Genomic DNA, 20,258 nt, shown 5'->3' on the forward strand with positions numbered 1-20,258 from the left:
TGGCACGCGTCTACCCGAACGCGACAATGGGGTTGGCTCAGCTCATTGAGCGCGCAAAGCTCCCTTATGTCTCACAATGGATTGTAAGTCGTTTTTGCCAAGGCTGCAATTATTATGTCCATCCAACACACTTGATCTTAACGGTGTGATGAGCGATGCAATTGGCTAATCAAAGACTTCTTCCGCCTGTGTCACAGAATGAGGATATTCGACCTGTAGAGTCCGCCAGACGAACATGGGGCTTCTGGACATTTCACAATTACTGTGAGTCGCGCGCCCGATTAGGCGAAATAATGAGAGCTGTTACTGACGAGACGCTATGACTCTTTTGTTGGTTCCCAGGGTTGCTGATCAATTGTAACATTGCAACCTTCCTGACAGGGAGTGCGCTCATCCCGTTGGGTCTGAACTGGTGGCAGGCCATTATTGGTACGATCATTTTTCCCGATATGACAGATGCAGTTGCATCGATTGGCTGACAGGTTGTCGCAGCTATTGTTGTTGGAAACATTCTTGCCACCACCGCGATTGTCATCAGCTCGCTTGCGGGTGCCTATTATCATAGTGAGTTTGCATTCTTGGTGGTACCTCTCAGAGTAAATCATACTGAACATCGCCTCTTACAGTTGGCTTCTCCGTCTACAGTCGTGCAGTCTGGGGCATGTGGGGAGCCCAATTCGCCATTTGGAATCGCATATTCTTGTGTCTTGGTATGGTCCATCTCTTTCCATATAACAGGCGGTGTATTTGTGCTAATCATTGGCTGTGCAGTTTGGTTCGTTGGATGAATATTCCGGATGATGCTTTCACCCAACAGTCATTGCTAATAATAGTGTTTCAACAGGTACGGATTCCAGTCATGGGTTGGCGGCCAGTGCTTTGAGCTCATTCTGCTCTCGTGGGATCCCAAATACGAGGATCGCATCCCCAACCACATGCCCGCTTCGACGGGCATGACAACGGCCCAGTTTGTGTCTTACATCATCTTCTTCGTCATCAGTCTTCCGTTTGTGTGGATCAAGCCGCATCGCCTGCAGAAATTCTTCTATGTCGCTTGCGTCGTGACCATGATCTTCTTCATCGTCCTCCTGATCTGGGCCCTGGCAACCATGGGCAGTGCGGGCTTTGGCGACACCCTGGACTCGGGAACCACCCTTCCCAACACGGGCGGGCCAGGTAGTGTCGCCTGGCTGATGGTGTATGGCATCATGTCCACGATTGGCTCAATTGCTGCCGGTATCTTGAACCAGAACGACTTTGCGCGTCTATCCAGGAAGCCGATGGACGCCGTCTGGGGCCAGCTTCTCCCATATGGTCTCTACAGCATCTTCACCTCCGTCATCGGCATCCTTGTTGTCGCGGCCACGCAGAAGCGATTCGACGGCGAGGCCGTCTGGAACCCGCCAACCATCTTTGTTCGCCTATTGGAGAAGGATAACAGCCCTGGCACGCGCGCCGCGCTCTTCTTCGCCGGCGTTGCCCTGTGCATCTCCCAAATTGGCAGCAATGTCCCCGGAAATGCCCTGGCCGGCGGAATCGATCTGTCGTCCGTGTTCCCCCGGTACATTAACATTCGCAGGGGTGCCTACATCACTGTTCTCCTCAGCCCGGTAGTCAACCCCTGGCAGCTGGTCAACACGGCGACGACGTTTCTGTCGGTGCTGTCCAGTTACGGCGTCTTCCTTGCGCCAATGACGGGCATGATGTTTGCCAATTATGTGATTGTGAATAAGCGAAAGGTCAAGGTGGACGACTTGTTCCATGGCCACAGCGGCAGCATCTATTGGTACAAGTACGGCGTTAATTTCCGCGCCCCCATTGCGGTAAGTGGGATGAAGTTTTGAAGATTTTATTTCTTGGTGTAGCTGTGAGAGGGGAATATTTTTGCTGACTTTGCCGGTTCCAGTGGGCGGTGGGAGTTGCTCCAACCTTGCCTGGCTTTATCGCGGCCGTTAATTTATCCGTGTCGCTGCCTGCTGGCATGACGGAGCTCTACTACATCAACTACCTGTATGGCTTCGTGTCCAGCGCCGTCGTCTACTCGCTTCTGCACTGGATCTTCCCTGCCAAGGCTGTCGACGACTTCGTCAGGACGGCTCCGACGGCGAGGGAAGTCCAGCAGTACTACACAGACCGCTGGGAGGTGGATCTGGCCCAGGCGAGCCATGTGCTGTCGGACGACGATGGCTCCGGCGTTATGCATCAATATGTAGACGTGAGCCCAAAGTTTGAGCCTGCGGCGGCATTTTGAATTGCCCGTCTCGTGCTGTTTTCCTTTGCTCATTTGCTAAGGGCAACTTGTTATGGCGGTGTGATATCGGCCAAGTTGTCCGGCATATTGTAAGAGATGAGATGCTAGAGATGGATATGTTGGATCGGCACTGTCATTTCGCAAAAGCGTTTGATTGGAGGGGTTTTTGAAAGCGACAAGTCACATATGAGAGCCGTGGTTTATCTGATTTAGAATTTGATGCTTATGCTACTTAATAGACGGGGTTATGTTATCACTGCTATGTTATCAACATCCCGCACCTTGCCTATCCCAGGCAGCTGATCGTGCATGCAGCATCAAGCTTTGAGTTGTCCGAAGCTAGTGCTACCCTAGTTGACTTGCAGTACTGTAATACTACCATGATTGCGGGTTTAATGAGATCAACATCATGGATACTCCGTGAAGCGATGCGAGTCCCATGTCTCGCCGTGTCTCGCCGTGTCTTGAAAATTGGCCGACAACAAGACACGGAACGACACCGGATTGGACGAGGGTGGCCTGCTGTCGATGTCTTACACACCCATCTTGATCGCCGAACAATCATCAGCAAGCAGCTCCATCTTTGGCTTGGGTCCGGCTCTTTGGGGTGAGGGATTCTTATGCAGCGATCCGACGGAGAACGGAGTAAGCCTGCAATTTCGAAACGTTGGAAACCTTGATATCCCCAGGTGCAAATTAGAGCACGGAGCTTAGGTGCTAGTCGAGCCCGTTATAGGGCTTGTCGTCCACTAAACGGCCACTAACGGTAGTCCCCGAGCACCTAGCAGTGCTAACAGTGCCGGCTCTTGGGGGCATTGGAGGCCAGCTTCAGGCCAATAGGCGAAGTGGTCACGTTACTCGACACTAGCACCCATTGCGCCATCTCCCAACTGCCATCGTGTTCCCCGCCTGTCGGCCAACTTGGGGCCATCCGCCATGAATCGACAGCAAGGAGCTTCGCCGCCGCGTTCGCCGAGCAACTCGAACGTGTCTCTCTTCTGGATCGCACAAACTCCACCACCCACGCCGCGGCAAACCAAACAACCAGCCAGCAAGCCAGCAGCAAGCCAGCCCGCCTAGACACGGACCAGCGCGAGAGGCGCCTCGTCAGATTGGATTGGCCTTGCTTCCAGCGTGAATCATCCCCAGGACAATCCATCCAATGCTCAGCGGCGCCGACTCGGCCCAGGGCCGTCCCCGCAAGTTCACCATCCAGAGCCAGTTCGGCCGGGCTCGACTGCCGCGGAGCCGCAAGAACCGGCCCTGCGACGCCTGCCGGAGGCGAAAGACGGCGTGTGTGATCCCTTCGGAGCCTCCTTGTAAGTCTGGCCTAAGCTCTCTGACCGTCGTCGCCTTGCCTGGCCCCTTGCATCCATCTGGGGTGCGGTGCCTCCCTCTGCTAGAGCTCGAGCCGAGCCGCCGAGCCTCACCGCGCGTCGACAAAGTATGTTGTGCGTGTCGGCTGCGCGTCATGGTGTGCGGGATGTGGATTGTCGACGATGGACACTCCTCACACCTCACACCTCACTCGATGCCACGCTGCAACATTTCTTCACCATGACGCGCACGTGTCCGCCTTCTGCTCGTCTGCAGCTATGGAGCTGCGTGAGTGGCTCGTGGAGGCGTGTGCTGCCCTCCCAAGTGGGAGCGTCCCCTTTTGCCTGTTGGCCGATGCTACATGCATGATGCTGCTGCATCCGGCCCTCCACAGCTTCGTTTCGTCCCAGCCCGCTGCAGATATACCCAATCTCCCTTACTTACGGAGTCTCCGAATGCTAAAACCGTCGTCGCAGGTCTCTTCTGCAAGAGCAGGGGACTGACGTGCAAATCTTCGCCTACTCCTGATGAGATATCATCTCAACAAGAGAGCGCCGCCGACAGTACCACTGAGAATGGAGCCTCTGATGCTGAGCTCGTCACACCTCCAGCCATAGACTCTTCGCCGAGTCTAGCACGCCGTAGCGTCTCGCACTCCAGTCCGGCAGACACGATCCAGTCGTCTGCAGGCTTGAGCGCCGCTGGAGATTTGAGTCTGGAACAGCAGTCCTCTGGTTCCGCCGCCGTGGTACATCAAGGCCTGGTTGGCCAGAATTCAGATGGCTTGGACCAACCCTCATATGGTGTCTCTCCTCCGGTCCCTATTCTATCAAACGGTCCTCTTCACACTCTCGAGGACAACTTCAATAGGACCGCTCACTCCATGGGACCTTCGGCTGAGCAAGATACCTACCTCTTGGATGCCTTTAGGTGTCTCATTATAAGTGAGAACGATGAGATTGATGCCAATATCATCCAGGTTTATCCAGGAGGTCCTTCGGCAGACGATCGTCCCGTCCACTTTTTGCTGTTGGAGAATGAAAATCCTGACTTCACCAATGAGGCAAAGCAAAGTGCATCGGATGGGACTGAGAGGCTGGTGTGGCCTTATGGCGAACGCTTAATACGCTTATACTTCAAGCACGTTCATCCCATATACCCTGTTGTCACCAAGGGCCGCTTCCTTGCCCAGTATAAAAGCAATCGGATGAAGATTCCCGCGTCATTGCGCGGTGCAATATACGGCCTGGCATGCGTCTTCTGGGACCGCGACCCTACCATCAAGGAGGCCTGTCCTTTCCAGCAGCATCAATGCATAGATCACGCTCATGAGGCGCTCAGGCGTGAGCACGAGAATCCTACTCTCTTCAGCTTACAAGCAGGCCTTTTGCTCCATCACATCACGCCTCCCGACGTCGACAGTGTTGAGACGCCGAGCATGTGGACCATGACGGCACAAACCACTGCGTGTGCCCAAACGATAGGCCTTCATCAAGACCCTACTCGATGGAGCATTGAGGATTGGGAGAAGAGAGTGAGAAAGAAGCTCTGGTGGGCGGTATACGCTGCCGACTGTTGGTCTGCAATCTGCCACGGGAATCCTCCACACATAAGCCCAACCACATTCAGCACACTTCCACCTGACATGGACGATATTCGAGCCGATGAGACTGTCCCTGAGGATTTGCGATACTTGGTTGAGCCCGAGGACGCCGTCTTCCAAGCTTCAGTTGGAGCTCGATTTTTGCAGTTTATAAATCTGACCATTGTTCTGAGGGACGTGTTGGATTGTGCCTTGTAAGTCAAAATCAAACCTTGGTCGGCCATTGCTCACGCGAAATGATTCTTGCAGCCAAGTTCGACCCAATCCATCAACCCTCGCCGATAGAACAATGCAACTCGTCATGATGAGAGATAAATTCAATGATTGGCATAGCCTGCTGCCGCAATGCCTCGCTCTTGGTCCCGAAAGAGGCCCAGACACAATCAGCAACTGTAAGCTTCGCCACAGCGAGAGTATATGATACTTTGTTGAAGCAGATGCTGACCTATTGACCAAGGCCCCCTGCATCTCACATACTACGCCACTCAGGCCCTCTTATACCGAGGCCTAATGTATCCTGCTACCAGAGTGGCCAAAGCCAATCCTGAATCAAACCTTCGCAAGTGGTTCGTCTCTGCTCTGACCGAGTTTCGAGGCTTTGTGGACTTTTTCAACTCTATTACTGAGGAAGATTTGCGTGGTTTTTGGTGTCGTCGTGAGTATTTGTCAACCATTTCGGAGCAATACAGCCTCGGGAGGCGAAAAAACGTGCTAACGGAAGAAAATAGATGCTCGGTCTCAATTTATCTTGTGTGGAAACTTTCTCATCTACCTCTTCCTACTGGCATCTGATCAGACACACATTGCGGCCGCGTACCAGCTCCTGCAAGAGTTCCACCAATCTCTAAAGCGTCTCGGGGAAACTTCCCACAAGCCCGGCAGACTTTTGATCCGGCCTGCCAGGCTCAGGCTGGATTCCTTCTTCCGCCAGGCCGCCACAATTCTCCGCGGGAGTGAGGCACCCGTCATTTAGCCTATTATCGCTACAGGTTAGATGAAACTTGGACATTTTTGAGACGAAGAAATTTGCAGATATTTCCCACATGTCCAGTAAATAGTCACCAGGGTCAAGGATATTTTTGTAGTTATGTGTCTAGTTTAGCATTGCGCGAGCATTTGACATGGCGCGTTGGATATTCCTCGTTCATATCGGCAAACAAAAGATCGCAGTTTCAGTCAGCTCGACGTACGCACAGTATGACTTACACTCTAGGGTTAGGCAAGCCGTGCATCTCCGGCCATCTCTCTACTAGGAATCATTTCCGAGCTTCGCCACTATGCACTGCTGTACCTTGGCATGCATACCAATGCAACTAAAGGACACAGTACTTTTGCGTTCTCATGTACTGCTAATATACGGGTACGCTTCGTATTTACGAATTCGGATCACGCCGCTTATTCATCTATCTGTGCCTAGATCGTACAAGTGTTGTTGACCACATAAGCCCGCACATCAGTAATCAATCTCGAATGACTAGGGTGTTATATGTCGGCAGCACGGAAGTAGCAGGTCGAGTTACTCGTTGTGTAAGTGATTTTACCTTTGTTGATATGTACAGTATTTACAAGAGCACATAGATTCCATCTCTTTTCTTTCCTTACCCATTATATACATTTGCTGATCAAGGTAGACCATCTCCTTTGAGATGGTCCTCAGGGTATCCCTACTAATTGATTTAAACAGACCGTTGAAGTCCAAGTTGTGACCACAGCTTCTGTGCAAACACATTTCCTATCTCCCACTTCTTTGCCCCGTGGGATAGAATCGCCGCAAAAGGTGAAAGCCAAACGTCCACGTTGCACTTGCACAGATGGACTCCATGCAGCCAGATGGTGCCTCCGTTCCGTATCCAATGGTCCACCTCGGGGCTCTTCCCAGCCCCCAACGGCACAAATCCAAAGTCTAGCTCGCCACCTACGGGCAGATTCATGCAAGTACATGCAGACGTGTTGTTCTGGATCCACGTCCACAGGATGGCAGCCCCCGCCGCGATGGTCATGTGTGCGATGGGATCGACCACCTCTGCTTTGAGGTCAGAGGGAGACGTGGTGGAGCCGTAGACGCGATACGCAAAGATGGCGTGCGAGACGGCGATCCGGGCGTCCTGGGATGTGGCCCAATCGTGGATCTCGGCGTTGTTGATGGGGGGCGTGGTGGAGAGGTTGGCCGGGGTGACGCCTGGGGAAGAAACGACGGGGAGGCTTTGCATGTAGCTGTGGACGTCGGCGTAGATGTGCATGTTGAGGAGATGGTACAGCATGGTGGCGCTGAAGACGAAGGAGAAGAAGCGGTCCCGAACGGGTTTCTGCCAGTCCTCGTGGAAGGGTTCCTCCCTGGCCGAGTAGGCCCTCAGAAGGAAGTCGATGTGCATCTTGTGCTGTTCCGGCTCTTTCCATATGGAGGTCATGCCGTCGAGCTGCAGCTTGCAACGCTTAAGACGGCCTGATATCAGTTCCCTTTGTTCGCTGGATACGCATAGGTTTGGGTTTGGGCTTCCTCGCATCTTGTTGAGAATCCAGACATAGTTGGTCACGCCCATCATGCGAATCTGCAGGTCCTCGACGAGGATGACGGGCGAGATTGGTTGCTGCGATCCCAGCGCGAGGTCGCATATCCTATACTGGGCGCGTTCCATGGGCTCCGAGGGCCATCTCCTGAAGAAGACGTCGAGGCCGTAGGCGTTCCATTGGCCGAATGTGGATGTAAGGCTGAGACTCAACTCTTCGCGCTGCAGAGACGGGGGTTGCTGGGTGAGCAGAGATATGTATGTGTCGAGTTTGAACATGTTTGCGACGAGTCTATGACACACGCAAAAGTTAGCACGACGAGCTGTTTTGCCACTCCTGCACGCACGATTTGACTACTAGCTTTACTCACCTTTTCCATTTCTCCTTCATCGCAAACACCCAGGGGGGGAAGTCGCCGCTGAAGTGAATCCTTATTTGATGATCGATGGCATCGGCGGTGAAGATTCTGAGTTGTCGACATACAGTGATGAGGAGACTCAAGAGAAGACGGGCCCTTTTCATGTTTTTCTCGCGCTACGAAGATGGGTTAGCATTGTCGTGTTTGTGTGTCTCGCAAAGGGTATATGAGGGTTTGGCTATCTGGGCAAGACGTACTCCGCTTTCGAATGCGAAAATGATGTTCAACAGGGATGATTGGAGTGACCGGAGAGGCCAGACGGCATTTGGATCTGCGGTGGATTCTGTCTGTTGAGAGTACGTGTAAGTATCCCGACTACACAATAACATTACCAGCAACTACTTACCAACTCGTCGAGCAGGCGTTTGACGAGAATGCTATGTATGTCGAATACAAGACTATTGTCCTCAATCTCATTCTGCAGCCAAAAGCCTATTATAATGGCAGTGCTTCGTAGTGTAACGGAATCTACCTCGTGCTCGAAAGTGGGAGCATGCAGTACCGGCCACCGGTCATGGAAACGACCCATGTACGACTTGATACACGACGCGGACCACTTTTTCACTTCTGGGGTTGGTGGCCGCTGAAGCCTTGACGATCCTGACGACCTTGGCCTGGAAACAGCTTCGAGTACTAGCTGTAGTCCTTCAATGGCAATGGAGGGCGCGTCTTGTTGCTGGGTCCCCTGGCTCACCGGTGCCGTGCCGTTCATGGTATAAGACATGGGTACAGCATGATTTGTATCAGGCTGAGAGCCACCGGTAGAGGCTGAGGCGTCTGTGGGGGCCGATCTGGGAGGATCTGGGGAGCGGGATCCATGACCCGAGTGCAAGGACGAGGCGCTACCTTGAGGCGGATTGGCCGCAATATTACCATTAGGGGCAGGGCCTCTCGTGAAGGCACAATCTATGCCTCGCTTGGTGCACAGAGAGCACCGAACGCCTCCATCGCATCGGATCTTGCTGGCATGGCATGCATCACATGCGCGGACTCGTTTAGAATCCGAGGGGGCGGAGCCATCGTGTAGCGTCAGATGGCGGCGAAGGAGATCACTGTGACGCCGGATGGTTTTAACCTTTAGTATGCGTCTTGTTGATTTTCTCATTGGGGAAGTTTTCTTTTCTTTTTCTTCTTCTTTGTTTTTTCTCTTTTTTCTTATCTACAGCAGCACCCAGACAAAACATTGATCATGGGGCAGAAGAGAGAGGGGGGTGTAAGAGGACTCCTATTGTACTCACCTGCGGCTGAACGATCGAGAACACACATGGCACGTGAAGGAAGGACTGCCATGGGTAGCCTGATGCCGACGGAGATGCTCTTTTCTAAGAAAGCCTCTCCCGCAGTGGCACAGATGTCGCTCTCCCGTGGGTGGCCCCATCTCTCGAGGCTAGAGATGTCGTCTCCCACTTCCCATCCGAGGTGGACTCTTCTTTGTTCGTCCTTGTTACCTGAGGATGGAAGAAAATTGCCAGGGATCCGGTTGGCCAGAACTTGCAGTTGATTGATAGATCCAGCGGAAAGACACTCCGTATTAGGCAAAGGCCTGGTACGATCTCTGCTTTGAGAGATGCCGATATGCTGTTCAGCCCACTTTGCAGCCTTTTCTCCCACTGAAGCCGAGATCCAATGTCAAAGATGGACACGCCCGCAGGGCCGGAAAGCGGAATTACGCGGGAATACAAGAGGGTGCGAGGGACTCGGCGAGTATTCTCGCGGCGACTTGAACGGAATTACCAAGCAATGCAGCCCAAAGCAGCGCGTTGGTGTTGTACACAACCGTTGTGGGCTGGTGAGAATGCAATGTGCGTTGAGGCGGGATCGGAGCCTCGGTGGGATGTGGAAACGGGAGAGGCGAAACTAAGATTAGGCCAAAGGAAATACGGCAAAAGGGAACAACTAAACCAATGGCCAAATGCGATATGTTGAATATACCAGATGACTCAGAACAGGAGGAATTTTTGAAAAAAAGAAAAGCGACAAAAAATTGGGAACAGTGGGATGAGAGCAAGAGTCCTCGGGGCAGATGGGGATGATAAATCTCCGTATTATTGATGGCTTACAAGATGCGAGTTTCACGTCTCGAAGTCGGCATCCCACTTGGCGCTCGGTGAGTGTGCAGCCTCGGCATCTCCCACTCCGCAACGAGTCTAGTCGGGAGGCTAGGATATGTCATCTCCAGGCTTGTGCTTCTTTCAGCTCTAGTTCGCGCTGCTAACGCTCGGAGCGGGATTCCGAAACGGTCCACAACACCATGATGAGTTGTGGGATGGGTGGGAGGATGGAGGAGGAGCTCTGCATACAGTATGGCCCCCTCAAAAGTGCGCGGTTCTGTTCTGGGACAGTAGAGGAGTAATCAGGGTGGTTTTGGTGTTGGTGTTAGTAAGCCGGGGATAGGATGGTGTTATTGATGCAAGATAGTCGAGGGGTTTGTGCAATAGTGTTGAGGATTGCATAATCGAGAGGGGAGATATACACCATCGACTCTCGGCGAGTGCTTGGAAATCATTGTGTGGGATTCAACATGATGAGTATTTCGATAATGTATATAGTGTAGATGCCTTTCCTGGGCTTTGAAATAGAAACTCTAGAAGCAGAAAACATAGTATATAAACAACACAACATCGCCTCAATTCTAATCTGCACTCAAGCATACAACAACTATTTCCATACAACAACTACCTCGTCTTATACACAAAACACATCTAGTAAAAAACAACCGAAGCAATGGCTGTTACTTCTCTCAAGAACATTGCCCTCACCGGTGCCGCTGGCGCTGTTGGCTCAGTCGTCCTCAAGGCCCTTATTGCCGCTGGCAACTTCAACATTACCGTCCTCCGCCGCAACAAGTCCACTTCAACATTCCCCGACAATGTCAAGGTCGTCGACGTCGACTTTGAGTCTGTCGACTCTCTAACTCAAGCTCTCGCCGGCCAGGACGCTCTCGTGTCTACTGTTGGCACAGAAGGCCTTGGTGAACAGCAGAAGAAGCTCGTCGATGCCGCCGTCGCTGCTGGTGTCAAGCGATTTATCCCGTCCGAGTTCGGCTGCGACCTGGCCAACGAGCTGGCTGCCAAGCTGCCCGTCTTCCAGCCCAAGATCGGCGTAGCAAGATATCTCGAGGAAAAGGCCAAGACAACTTCCCTTACATATACATTCGCCTACAGCGGTCCCTTTTTCGATTGGGGTCTGGAGCACAACTTCATCTTCAAGAGCGCGGGCTCCAAGCCCATCCTATACGATGGCGGTGACACCGTTTTCAGCACTTCGACGCTGGATGCCGTCGCTCAGGCCGTCGTTTCCATCTTGAACAAGCCCGAGGAGACCAAGAACCGCGCGGTCCGATTCCAGAGCGCGGCGCTTTCACAGAACCAGCTTCTCAAGGTGGCGAAGGAGGTTGCGCCTGAGCGCGACTGGCAGCCCGAGGTGGTGAAGATTGATGATGTTACTGCCGCTGCAGATGAGAGATTGGCCAAGGGAATACTTGGACCAGAGACGTTCATTCCTTATCTCGTTCGCGCTATCAACGATCCTCGGTATGGTCCGCAATTTACGACGTTGGATAACGAGCTGTTGGGAGTGAAGCAGTTGACTGAGGCGGAGATTAAGGAGATTGTCAAGAGCAAGCTCCACAACTAGATTATAAATTACATAGCTTTTACGCAATAGACTGAATATATAAAACTCTCAACATTTTTCTGCTGCAGATACAAAGACAGTTGTTTTACAATCGATGCACGCTCGTATAAGTTATGCATGTCATATTAGCCACACCGTAAGCCTAACTAATGACAAATAAATTACTCCGTGAGAACGTTAGGATGGTTTCGTCTATATAGCGCCAAAGGAGTGTTTTCCCTGCTAGGTCCAGCCATGCAGGTGTAGTAGGCAGTCTAATTCATTTTGGCGAAGAGTTTGATGCAAGGATGGTTGGCCATGGCAACACGCGAGCGCGGAAGACGGCTAAAGATATCTAATTGATAGGCGTATGTGTAGCTCTATTTTAATGGCAGTTGAAGCTACAATGCTTTATACCTTATGTTACTAAGTTGATACAAGCCGAGCCTTAAATTCTATAACGAAACATAAAGACTTTTTGCCCCTATGGTCTAACCACAGTCATCTGAGCCGTGGCAAGAGATATCTCCTCTCTGTATAGTTTCAAATTCAGGCCTCCGACTTCTATTCTAGTCTCTGATCAACACTGCATTGACCATGCCTAAGCAGAGCCTAGATAATGAGAAGAGTTCCTAAAATATGAGATATGATATGCATGGGCTCGACTTCACATGTTGACGTTGACACCTCCAGCCAAACCTTGAAATCGAGACATCAGTTGTATAAGCCCACACTGTGAATAGGAGACGGCATGATAGACCAAACGGCTATGAGAGAGGTTCTCAATTCTGGATCGGATATATCAGACAGATGCTGCGATAACTTGAATAGATACATGAAGGCTTTGCCTGCTGCTCCCTCTCTCTAAACTCAACTCTTCCAGGATATCAACATGTCGCTTCGTATACGTGGCAATGACAGTGCAAAACGACGAAAACAAATACTCGACAACCCCAACTCGTCCTTCTTATCCACACTACTCCTCGTCCGAATCATCAACAGCCTTAACCGGCTCCTGCTTAGGCGGAAACTTCATCTTCCTTGTGCCCTCTGCTCCCCAACCGCCAAGTCCCCCTGCCGCTGCAGCTCCAGCGAATCCAGATGACGCTCCCACGGTGAGTTTGCCAGCAGCCTGATTCTTTCCAACGCCGGGCTGGTTTTCTGCCCAGGCGTTGAGCTCGTCGCGCGTCTTGCCCGTGTACTTTAGAATGTCTTCGTCGGTCGGGCCGGCGCCGCGCTTCTTGTCTTCGTAGCGCCGGTAGAGGCTCTTTTTGCCGCCGTCGACGTCGGTTGAGTCGGGGGCCGAGTTGGAGTTACCCATTATTGTTGTTGTTTTGGGAAGACTTTGACGTTGTTTGCAAGTGGTAACTTTTACTCGTGTGTAAGTTAGGTAGTTACCTCAGATGGGTATTATCCCATATACACGTATAACTAGACGCACGCGATGAGGCAGATAGAATCGAGTCTATACATATAGACGGATGGATTCAGCCTCACGCGCTAGGCCACGTCACGATCGACTAGCCCAGGCCCCCAAATAAACCTGCCGGATTCCGCTTCCCAAAGAAGCCCAATCTGGTCCGATCCAACATGATTCGCCTCACCCAACTAACATCAGGGCTGAGCAAAAACGCGGGGTCAGGAGGCAACGGGCCGAGGGAAAAGGCGTCTGTGACACGTTCAGCCTCACGAGTAGTCGTGATAACGCATATCTCAGGACGCCACTGCAGTGTTGGGCCAGATCCATGTTGGAAAGCGACTCAACTCGAACCTTGAGATCTCGAGATCAAAAAGTGCTTGCCCACGTCAGCATCTCAGATCACGAGTCCGTCCCTGTTCGGATCGAGCCGAGGTCAGCCCCGTCGACGCGGACAGGGTTCTTTTCCGACGCAGCTGATGCATCATCTGCAGATTCTGCAGACATATCGGATGCCTTGTGTTGCGTCTTGACAGCTCCGACTTTCCTACGGCCGCCGGCAGTGCGTTTCTTATAACCCAGTTTCCGCAAGGTGTGGCGGATGCAGTACTCGCCCACGTCCCAGCCCAGAGCCTGCGCAATCTTGCCGTAGGGCATGTGCTCATTGTCCTTGGACGCCATAAAGACCTTGAGCTCCTGGATCTGCGCTTCCGTCAGCTTGCTAGGCCTGCCGGGCCGAGTGATTGGCGTCTCTGTATGCGAGAGGGCATATTGGACCTGGCCCAGTGACAGGCCCAGCTCGGCACTGATTGCGGACTGAGTGTAACCCAGGCGGCGCATTAGCTGGGCATCGCGTCTCTGGTCGCGCGTAGTGTCGGGACGTCTGGACTGTTCCTGTTCTTGCATGGCGAAATAACTAATCACTCGAAGTGAAGCAGCTCGATGAGGCTAACATTGAACAGAGATAGCGCACATGGTTTGTCTTATAAACCGAAGAGATTGGCATGTGGGGAAACAAATGTGTAATCTTCGTCAAACCCTGCCGTTTGCTTAGCACATCAACCTATCCATTTGCCGTTCTGTCTTATGCGCCCTCTCAGCAAAGACTATCGAGTTGCTTATATGTGTGTCTTGCTTTTTCAGGGGGGGAGTAAGGCGAAATAGCGCCGGAACGTAACACGAAATAGTAAGGGTACAATTGGTTCTGAAATTACCCGTCGGCTTTAGGAGTTGCACACGGACAAAGACGAGAAAAGTCCGAATCTTATGGGAGAAATATAGGCCCAGAGATGAGGAGCACGACGAGATGAAAAACAACGCATCATTCGAGATTAAATCGTACAAGCTGCTTAGGGGGAAAATCGAGAACATATAATTGCTAGAAACCGTGGTTCTTTAACGGATCGAAACCCGAGGCATCCGCAAAAAAAAAGGCGACGGAGATACTGGAGAGAGTCATGGATCAGGCCAGTAACTTGAAGGTAAGGTGTCAATAGTTGCAGGACGACGGAGCTTCTTTCGCTCCATTTGCCGCCAATCACGGAGCATCAGCACGGAGAAAATCAGAGGACACGGACTATTTTTTTGGGCAAAGTTCTTTTTCATATTTCCTTTTCTATGCTTATTCAAGTACCCTCCCTCTCTCTTTTTCTATTATCTCGCCTATCTCGGCCATTTCGCCTAAGCATGGGGGGCCAGTCCCAAAGTGTTGTTGCCAATGTTAAAGGCCACAAACTGCGACTTGAAGAAGATGTCGCCATAGACACCCAGGCCGCCCTGGGTAGTAGCCTGAAGACCGCCAAAGCAAGCTGTGCACAATCACATGTCAGTCATTGAAGTCTCATGAAAGAAAAAGGGAAAGACGGAGAGGTAAGGTAATGGGAACTTACTGTTTCCTGAAACGGGCGAGAAGTTGAGGTCGGAACCGCTGATACGGGCAACGTACTTGCCACCAACATCGAGGTCCAGATCGGGCAGCTGAGCATCGCAAGGGATGGTGAAACCACCAGCTTGCTGATCGTTCACAGCACCCTGGACCTGGGAGTAGTAGCCGTTGACAATGATGGGGTCGGCAAGGAGGAGAGTGGTGCCGGTATCAGCAATGGCCTGACCACCAGCAGTAGCCTGCTGGGTAGCACCACCATCGACGGCAAAGGACTCGCTGCTGAACTGCCAGAAGCCCTGAGAGTTGTCGACATCGACGAAAGTCAGGTCGCCCTGGAAGGCAGTGGAATCAATGGCACCGAAAGTGTAGGTTCCGGGAGCGCCCTTCTTGAGATCGGCAGTGAAGACGGGCTCGGCGAGAGACGGCGCGACGTTATCGAGGAAAGTCTTTTGCTGCTGGGGCTGGACGGTGTTGAGGGTTGAGAAGGCAAGGCCCATGAGGCCGTCGTTCTGCTGATCGTCGACAAACTGCTGGGTGACCTCGGTAGCGATCTCGACAGCCTGGGCGTTGAAGACGGCGCCGCCAACGTTGACGACATCAGTGCCGACAGTGCCCTCGGCGCCGGAGCCATCACCGTACTGGACAAGGAACTGGGCGCCCTGGATCTCCTGGAAGGTCTTGCTCTTGGTAGGATCGAAGAGAGTGTGGCCGGCGGTGAGAGAAGGGTCCATCTGAGTGTTGAACACCCAGAGATCAGAAGAGCCGGTGTCGAAGTCGAGGTTGAGAGTCTGGCCACCAATGTTGACGGGGGACAGGAACTCGACATCGTTGCCTTCAGGTGTGTTGGTGACGCTTCCGGTCTGGCCAGAGGCTGGCTGCTGAGCTGTGGGATCTGCCTGAGTTTGGTTTCCGCCGGCTTGGCCTTGACCGTTACCAGCTTGACCTTGACCTTGACCCTGACCGTTGCCTTGACCGTGGTGGTGATGTCTGCCGCTACCAGCGCCAGCGTTGCCGTTGCCGTTGGCATTGGCATCGTCTCCGTTAGCGTCAGCGTTACCGTTGTTGCCGAAAACACCAAGCTCGCCCAAAATGTCCAACAGTGATCGACGGCTCTTCTTCTGAGCAGCGGCCTCCCTGGCAGCAATAGCAGCAGCTCGGCGAGCAGTATCAGCAGCCTTGCGGACTTCGAGAGCATCCTTCAAGTTCTGGGGCATGTCCCAGCCGAACTTGCGGTAAGCCTTGCCGAGAGCCTTGAGACCATCGTTTCCAGTGAAGTTGGGGTTAGCCCTACGCTCAACCTTGAAGGAACGCTTCTGGACGGGGATGGCGGACGCTGAGACCAGGGCAATGAAGCCCAGGAACAGGGCGGCTAGGAGAAGCCGTGAGTGCATATTGAAAAATTGTGACTGGTTGAAAAAGATGAAAATATGCTGAGAAAGAGAATGGATGAGATAGAAAAAGAAGGTTGATTGTCGTTTGTATTTACAAGAAGAAAAAGAGAGGAATTAAAGCCACACCAGGTGGTTAACGAAGAGAACTTCAAAAAAAGAAGAAAAGAAAAGAAGAAAAAGTAACTTTGCTTTTTTGGTCCCTCACAGAGGTGTTGGCCAAGAAAAGAGAAGAGAAACAGAAACGAAAAGAGAGGCCGGATATATATATACATACACTCTTGCTTGGCGATGGGAGATCGGATCCAGGGACCAGGGGGAAGACGACAGGAGACGTGGATAGTCTCAGCATCTGCCAGCATCACAGTCCCCTGCCTAACCAATAACACGGCGAATTCCCCATACTGGCCGGTCCCGGTAGATTCGGGGGCCCTCGTCTCTGTTCATTTCCCACCGCATTGATGAGGCTATAATCCCGTATATTGCCCTCTTATTCACGGTTTGTGGGGACCAGGCTGGGGAGCCAAGCTTCAGACACAGGACGCCTCACAATGGGTGGGGCCGCGATGGCAACTGGCTGGCATTCGAGAGACCCTGGTCGGGTTTGTCTCCGTACTAGTTTGGCATCTTGCTTGGATCAATCGAATGGTGTTGTGCCGTAGATCCGGGAAGGGCTTGGCTGCGGTTGTTTTGAATCTGGGGGGATCAAACCGAAGACGTGTTCGATTATACCACGCCGATGATGGCCTCGTACGACCCGTTGCTGTTGTTCATCAAAAGTGCGTATTAAGGTTGCATCTGCACTAACTAAGACGAAGATCTCGTGTCGTGGCTTAATGAACAAGGTGCAAATTTCCGGCGGTTCATGCTCAATTTCGGGCCAATCCCATGTAAAGAAAGTGAGCAGCAGCATTACTCCTTGAATTATACGATTTGGCTAATCCCACGCTGATGATTCGCATTGAGCTCCTCATTTCACGCATTGAAAGCCTCGCCCTCTTTTACGTATTTTCGGCATCACAGCCTGCCGCTCTACCAGGCAACGCCGGATGAATTCGCAGCCAAGAGGTCGAATTATTTGACGAGACACCATTACTATTCAGTTTCTTTTTTCCCCTTCAAACAGGCCGTTTCAAAAGGCCAAGAAAAGCCCCGAGATTCCATAGCCAACCAACCCGCTTAGGCAGATTGTTTCACATACGGAGGCGCTGAAACAGCGACAATCCCGGCGCTTGGCTGATGTGCCCCCATTTTCTGAAACGGGCAGCGTAGCGCCCACTTGGGCAAGTGAATACAATGGAATCCAATCAAGGTGCAATTTCGACGCTCTTTCATGTGTTTGGTGGCTTTCTAATAGCTTGTGATTTAAAAGCGGCAGGCTTCTTTTTTATGGTTGTTTTAAGACAGATACAACCTTCTTAGAAGGGCCTGTGAGGCCGGTGATCTTTCATGCTTTGTGACTTGGGCTGCCGCTTCGGGGATCGGATGATGCGAGTAAGCTTCATTATGCGACAGTGGGCCAACATCTGGATTGAATTGCCATGGCACTTTTTGAGTTTCTTCTGATACTGTGTGTCATAATTTGGATTGATGGGCGGATGAACTGATGACGCCGGTGGAGGAAGTAATGATGAAACCCGTGGTGTAAGTGATGTTGCCTATGAAGCTGCGCAAAGGCATCAGGATGCATGTATTAACTGTCCAGCTGATTCATATTTGGCCATCATATTCCAGATGGACATTTATTATCTCATACATACTCAATATTCATATTACACCTACTAACAGCAATTTAGTGAGCTAGATGCACCCTCTCTCCTAATTGCTACCGATGCTCTTCGTGTAAGTGTAGGGTAGTTGCGCAATTATCATGAGCATTACCGTATATAAAGAACCTATAGATAAGTGTCCATGCATGTAGACAAGTAAAACAAGACATTGTTGATAATGTTAACTACAAATTCCCCTGGGAATCCAGTATAACTTTTCCAAAGCAGAGAGTAACATGATACCATTTATTCAAGGAGCACATCATTCAATGCTGACGAATCTTCCCATGTGTCATATGTAACCCTAACAACCAACAACCGAATTCACCACACCAAACAACATCCAATCAACACTTTTAATTTAAGCATAACTACCACATCTAGTTCACACAATCCGTCGATAGCCAAAACCACCACATCAAGCCTTGTACTCCCCCTTGCCAACCCTCTCCACCAGCTTCTTCAGCGTCTCCGCCCCAAACTCATAATCCTCGAGATCCAAGTAAATCTGCGCACTAATCCTCACAAAGAATCTGTTACCCAGCCAATACATGGGCACAATAGTCTTGTAATCCGACGCCATCGTGCTCATCATCCACACCACGATGCGGTCCCCATCTTCGGCCGGCACAACGACATCCCCCTCCTTCGCCTCGCTCTTGTCGCCTCGCCAGAGAGGAATCGAAATGTTGGCCATCGAGCAGTTTGTCAACGTGCCCTTGCTGTTCTCCAGCACCTCGGTGCCTAGCTTCTCGGCAACGAGCTTGCTGCCCTTCTTGTTCAGGTCCCAGAGGTAGGAGAGGATCCTCTCCTCGCCGCCCAGCACCTCCTTGCGGTATTTGACGGCGTCCTTGACGCACAAAATAGGCGAATAGTCCTTTGTGCCAGTCCACTCAAAGTTGTTGACAAAGAAGCTCTTGTCCTTGGGCTTATACGGGGGTTCAGGGCGGATGCTGTGCTCGCCGCTCTGAGATAAATACCCATGGCTCGTAGCCAGCGTCGTCGGCAACAAATGCTGGTTCCGCACGGGAACATAAAACACTGCGCATCCACGCGGCGTAAAGAGCCACTTGTGGCAGTTGGACACGAAGAAGTCGGGATCGGCCTCGGACAAGTTCAAACGCACCATGCCGATGCCCTGCGCGCCGTCGACGAGACTCAGCACGCCCAGCTCGCGACACGCCTTGACCATTCGCTCCCACGGAAACAAGACGCCCGGCCTCGACGAGACGACATCAAAGATGCACACTTTCGCGCGCTTCCCCTCGTCCTGGACACTTTTCACAGTGTCGCGGAAGCGCTGCAGAATCTCATCGTCCTCAATGGGATACTGAATCGGAATGTCGCGGCTCGTGAAGCGCCCCTCGCCGTGATAGTCGTACAAAAAGTCAATCACCTTCCCGCACGCATCGTACACCGTCGAAAAGCACAGCGCGACGTCCTTCCCGTCGGGATTCCACTTGAGGTTGCGGAACACGGTGTTGACGCCCTCGGTCGCATTGTTGACGAAGACGACCGTCTCGACCGGGGCGTTGACGACACCCGCGACGGCCTCGCGCGATTCGTCGGTGAGTCTTGCGAGGGTGAAGCGGATGAAGGGGTCGGGGCGGGCTTCGATGTCGTCTTGGTAGCCTCGCAGCTTGTCTTGTATGGCTCTGGGGATGCTGCCGTACGAGCCTTAAGAGATGAGAGATGTTAGTATAAGTGATGATGACGTTGAGTGTTGAGATTGAAGTTTGTTACTCAGGTACTCACCGTGGTTGAGGTTCGTCCAGTCGGGAGCAAACAAAAAGTCCTTTCTCATCTCGCGGCCAAACACCTTGAATCCATCCTCGCCAACCTTGGCCTCCTCCCCATCACGTTCTCGAATCGTCAAAGACACCATATTCGACCTTGAAGCTATGAATATCTCAACTCGAACGATCTTCACAAAAGCTCAGCCAGCGCCCTTGGTATGGTATTTATCTCAAATCCCTCCCTCTCAATCCTTTCAATCTATTCGGCAAAAAGACTCACTTCACTCTTCCGAGAACCGGTCTATGCACCAATCACCTCTTCATCAATTCAAACAGAAATTGAAAAATGAC

At 51.9% G+C, this 20,258-nt stretch overlaps 8 protein-coding genes across 8 annotated transcripts; 3 read left to right on the forward strand and 5 right to left on the reverse strand.

Annotated features, from left to right (window-relative positions):
* Positions 1-26: 26 nt before the first annotated feature.
* T069G_09260 (uncharacterized protein) lies at positions 27-2,251 on the forward strand (the record flags this gene model as incomplete). The annotated part of the gene is made up of 7 exons (XM_056176470.1): positions 27-83; positions 198-264; positions 343-429; positions 493-564; positions 627-663; positions 845-1,823; positions 1,907-2,251. 7 exons carry the CDS (start codon positions 27-29, stop codon positions 2,249-2,251), a joined length of 1,644 nt encoding a protein of 547 aa, XP_056024948.1.
* A 1,162-nt stretch (positions 2,252-3,413) lies between these two features.
* On the forward strand, positions 3,414-6,144 carry T069G_09261 (fungal specific transcription factor domain-containing protein; the record flags this gene model as incomplete). Its single annotated transcript, XM_056176471.1, has 6 exons — positions 3,414-3,570; positions 4,045-4,131; positions 4,186-5,365; positions 5,421-5,563; positions 5,629-5,826; positions 5,900-6,144. The coding sequence occupies 6 exons, from the start codon at positions 3,414-3,416 to the stop codon at positions 6,142-6,144; spliced, it is 2,010 nt and encodes a 669-aa protein (XP_056024949.1).
* Positions 6,145-6,847: 703 nt separating this feature from the next.
* Positions 6,848-9,475, reverse strand: T069G_09262 (fungal zn(2)-Cys(6) binuclear cluster domain-containing protein; the record flags this gene model as incomplete). The annotated part of the gene is made up of 5 exons (XM_056176472.1): positions 6,848-7,970; positions 8,050-8,213; positions 8,295-8,384; positions 8,444-9,149; positions 9,336-9,475. 5 exons carry the CDS (start codon positions 9,473-9,475, stop codon positions 6,848-6,850), a joined length of 2,223 nt encoding a protein of 740 aa, XP_056024950.1.
* A 1,346-nt stretch (positions 9,476-10,821) lies between these two features.
* T069G_09263 (nmrA-like family domain-containing protein) lies at positions 10,822-11,733 on the forward strand (the record flags this gene model as incomplete). Its single annotated transcript, XM_056176473.1, has 1 exon — positions 10,822-11,733. One exon carries the CDS (start codon positions 10,822-10,824, stop codon positions 11,731-11,733), a length of 912 nt encoding a protein of 303 aa, XP_056024951.1.
* A 955-nt stretch (positions 11,734-12,688) lies between these two features.
* On the reverse strand, positions 12,689-13,033 carry T069G_09264 (uncharacterized protein; the record flags this gene model as incomplete). Its single annotated transcript, XM_056176474.1, has 1 exon — positions 12,689-13,033. The coding sequence occupies one exon, from the start codon at positions 13,031-13,033 to the stop codon at positions 12,689-12,691; it is 345 nt and encodes a 114-aa protein (XP_056024952.1).
* Positions 13,034-13,531: 498 nt separating this feature from the next.
* T069G_09265 (uncharacterized protein) lies at positions 13,532-14,035 on the reverse strand (the record flags this gene model as incomplete). The annotated part of the gene is made up of 1 exon (XM_056176475.1): positions 13,532-14,035. One exon carries the CDS (start codon positions 14,033-14,035, stop codon positions 13,532-13,534), a length of 504 nt encoding a protein of 167 aa, XP_056024953.1.
* Positions 14,036-14,809: 774 nt separating this feature from the next.
* Positions 14,810-16,405, reverse strand: T069G_09266 (eukaryotic aspartyl protease domain-containing protein; the record flags this gene model as incomplete). The annotated part of the gene is made up of 2 exons (XM_056176476.1): positions 14,810-14,937; positions 15,019-16,405. The coding sequence occupies 2 exons, from the start codon at positions 16,403-16,405 to the stop codon at positions 14,810-14,812; spliced, it is 1,515 nt and encodes a 504-aa protein (XP_056024954.1).
* A 2,184-nt stretch (positions 16,406-18,589) lies between these two features.
* Positions 18,590-20,056, reverse strand: T069G_09267 (aminotransferase class-V domain-containing protein; the record flags this gene model as incomplete). Its single annotated transcript, XM_056176477.1, has 2 exons — positions 18,590-19,848; positions 19,927-20,056. The coding sequence occupies 2 exons, from the start codon at positions 20,054-20,056 to the stop codon at positions 18,590-18,592; spliced, it is 1,389 nt and encodes a 462-aa protein (XP_056024955.1).
* Between the last annotated feature and the right edge of the window lie 202 nt (positions 20,057-20,258).

This window comes from Trichoderma breve, chromosome 6 (genome assembly GCF_028502605.1).
Source record: "Trichoderma breve strain T069 chromosome 6, whole genome shotgun sequence".
NCBI classification, from domain to species: Eukaryota; Fungi; Ascomycota; class Sordariomycetes; order Hypocreales; family Hypocreaceae; genus Trichoderma; species Trichoderma breve.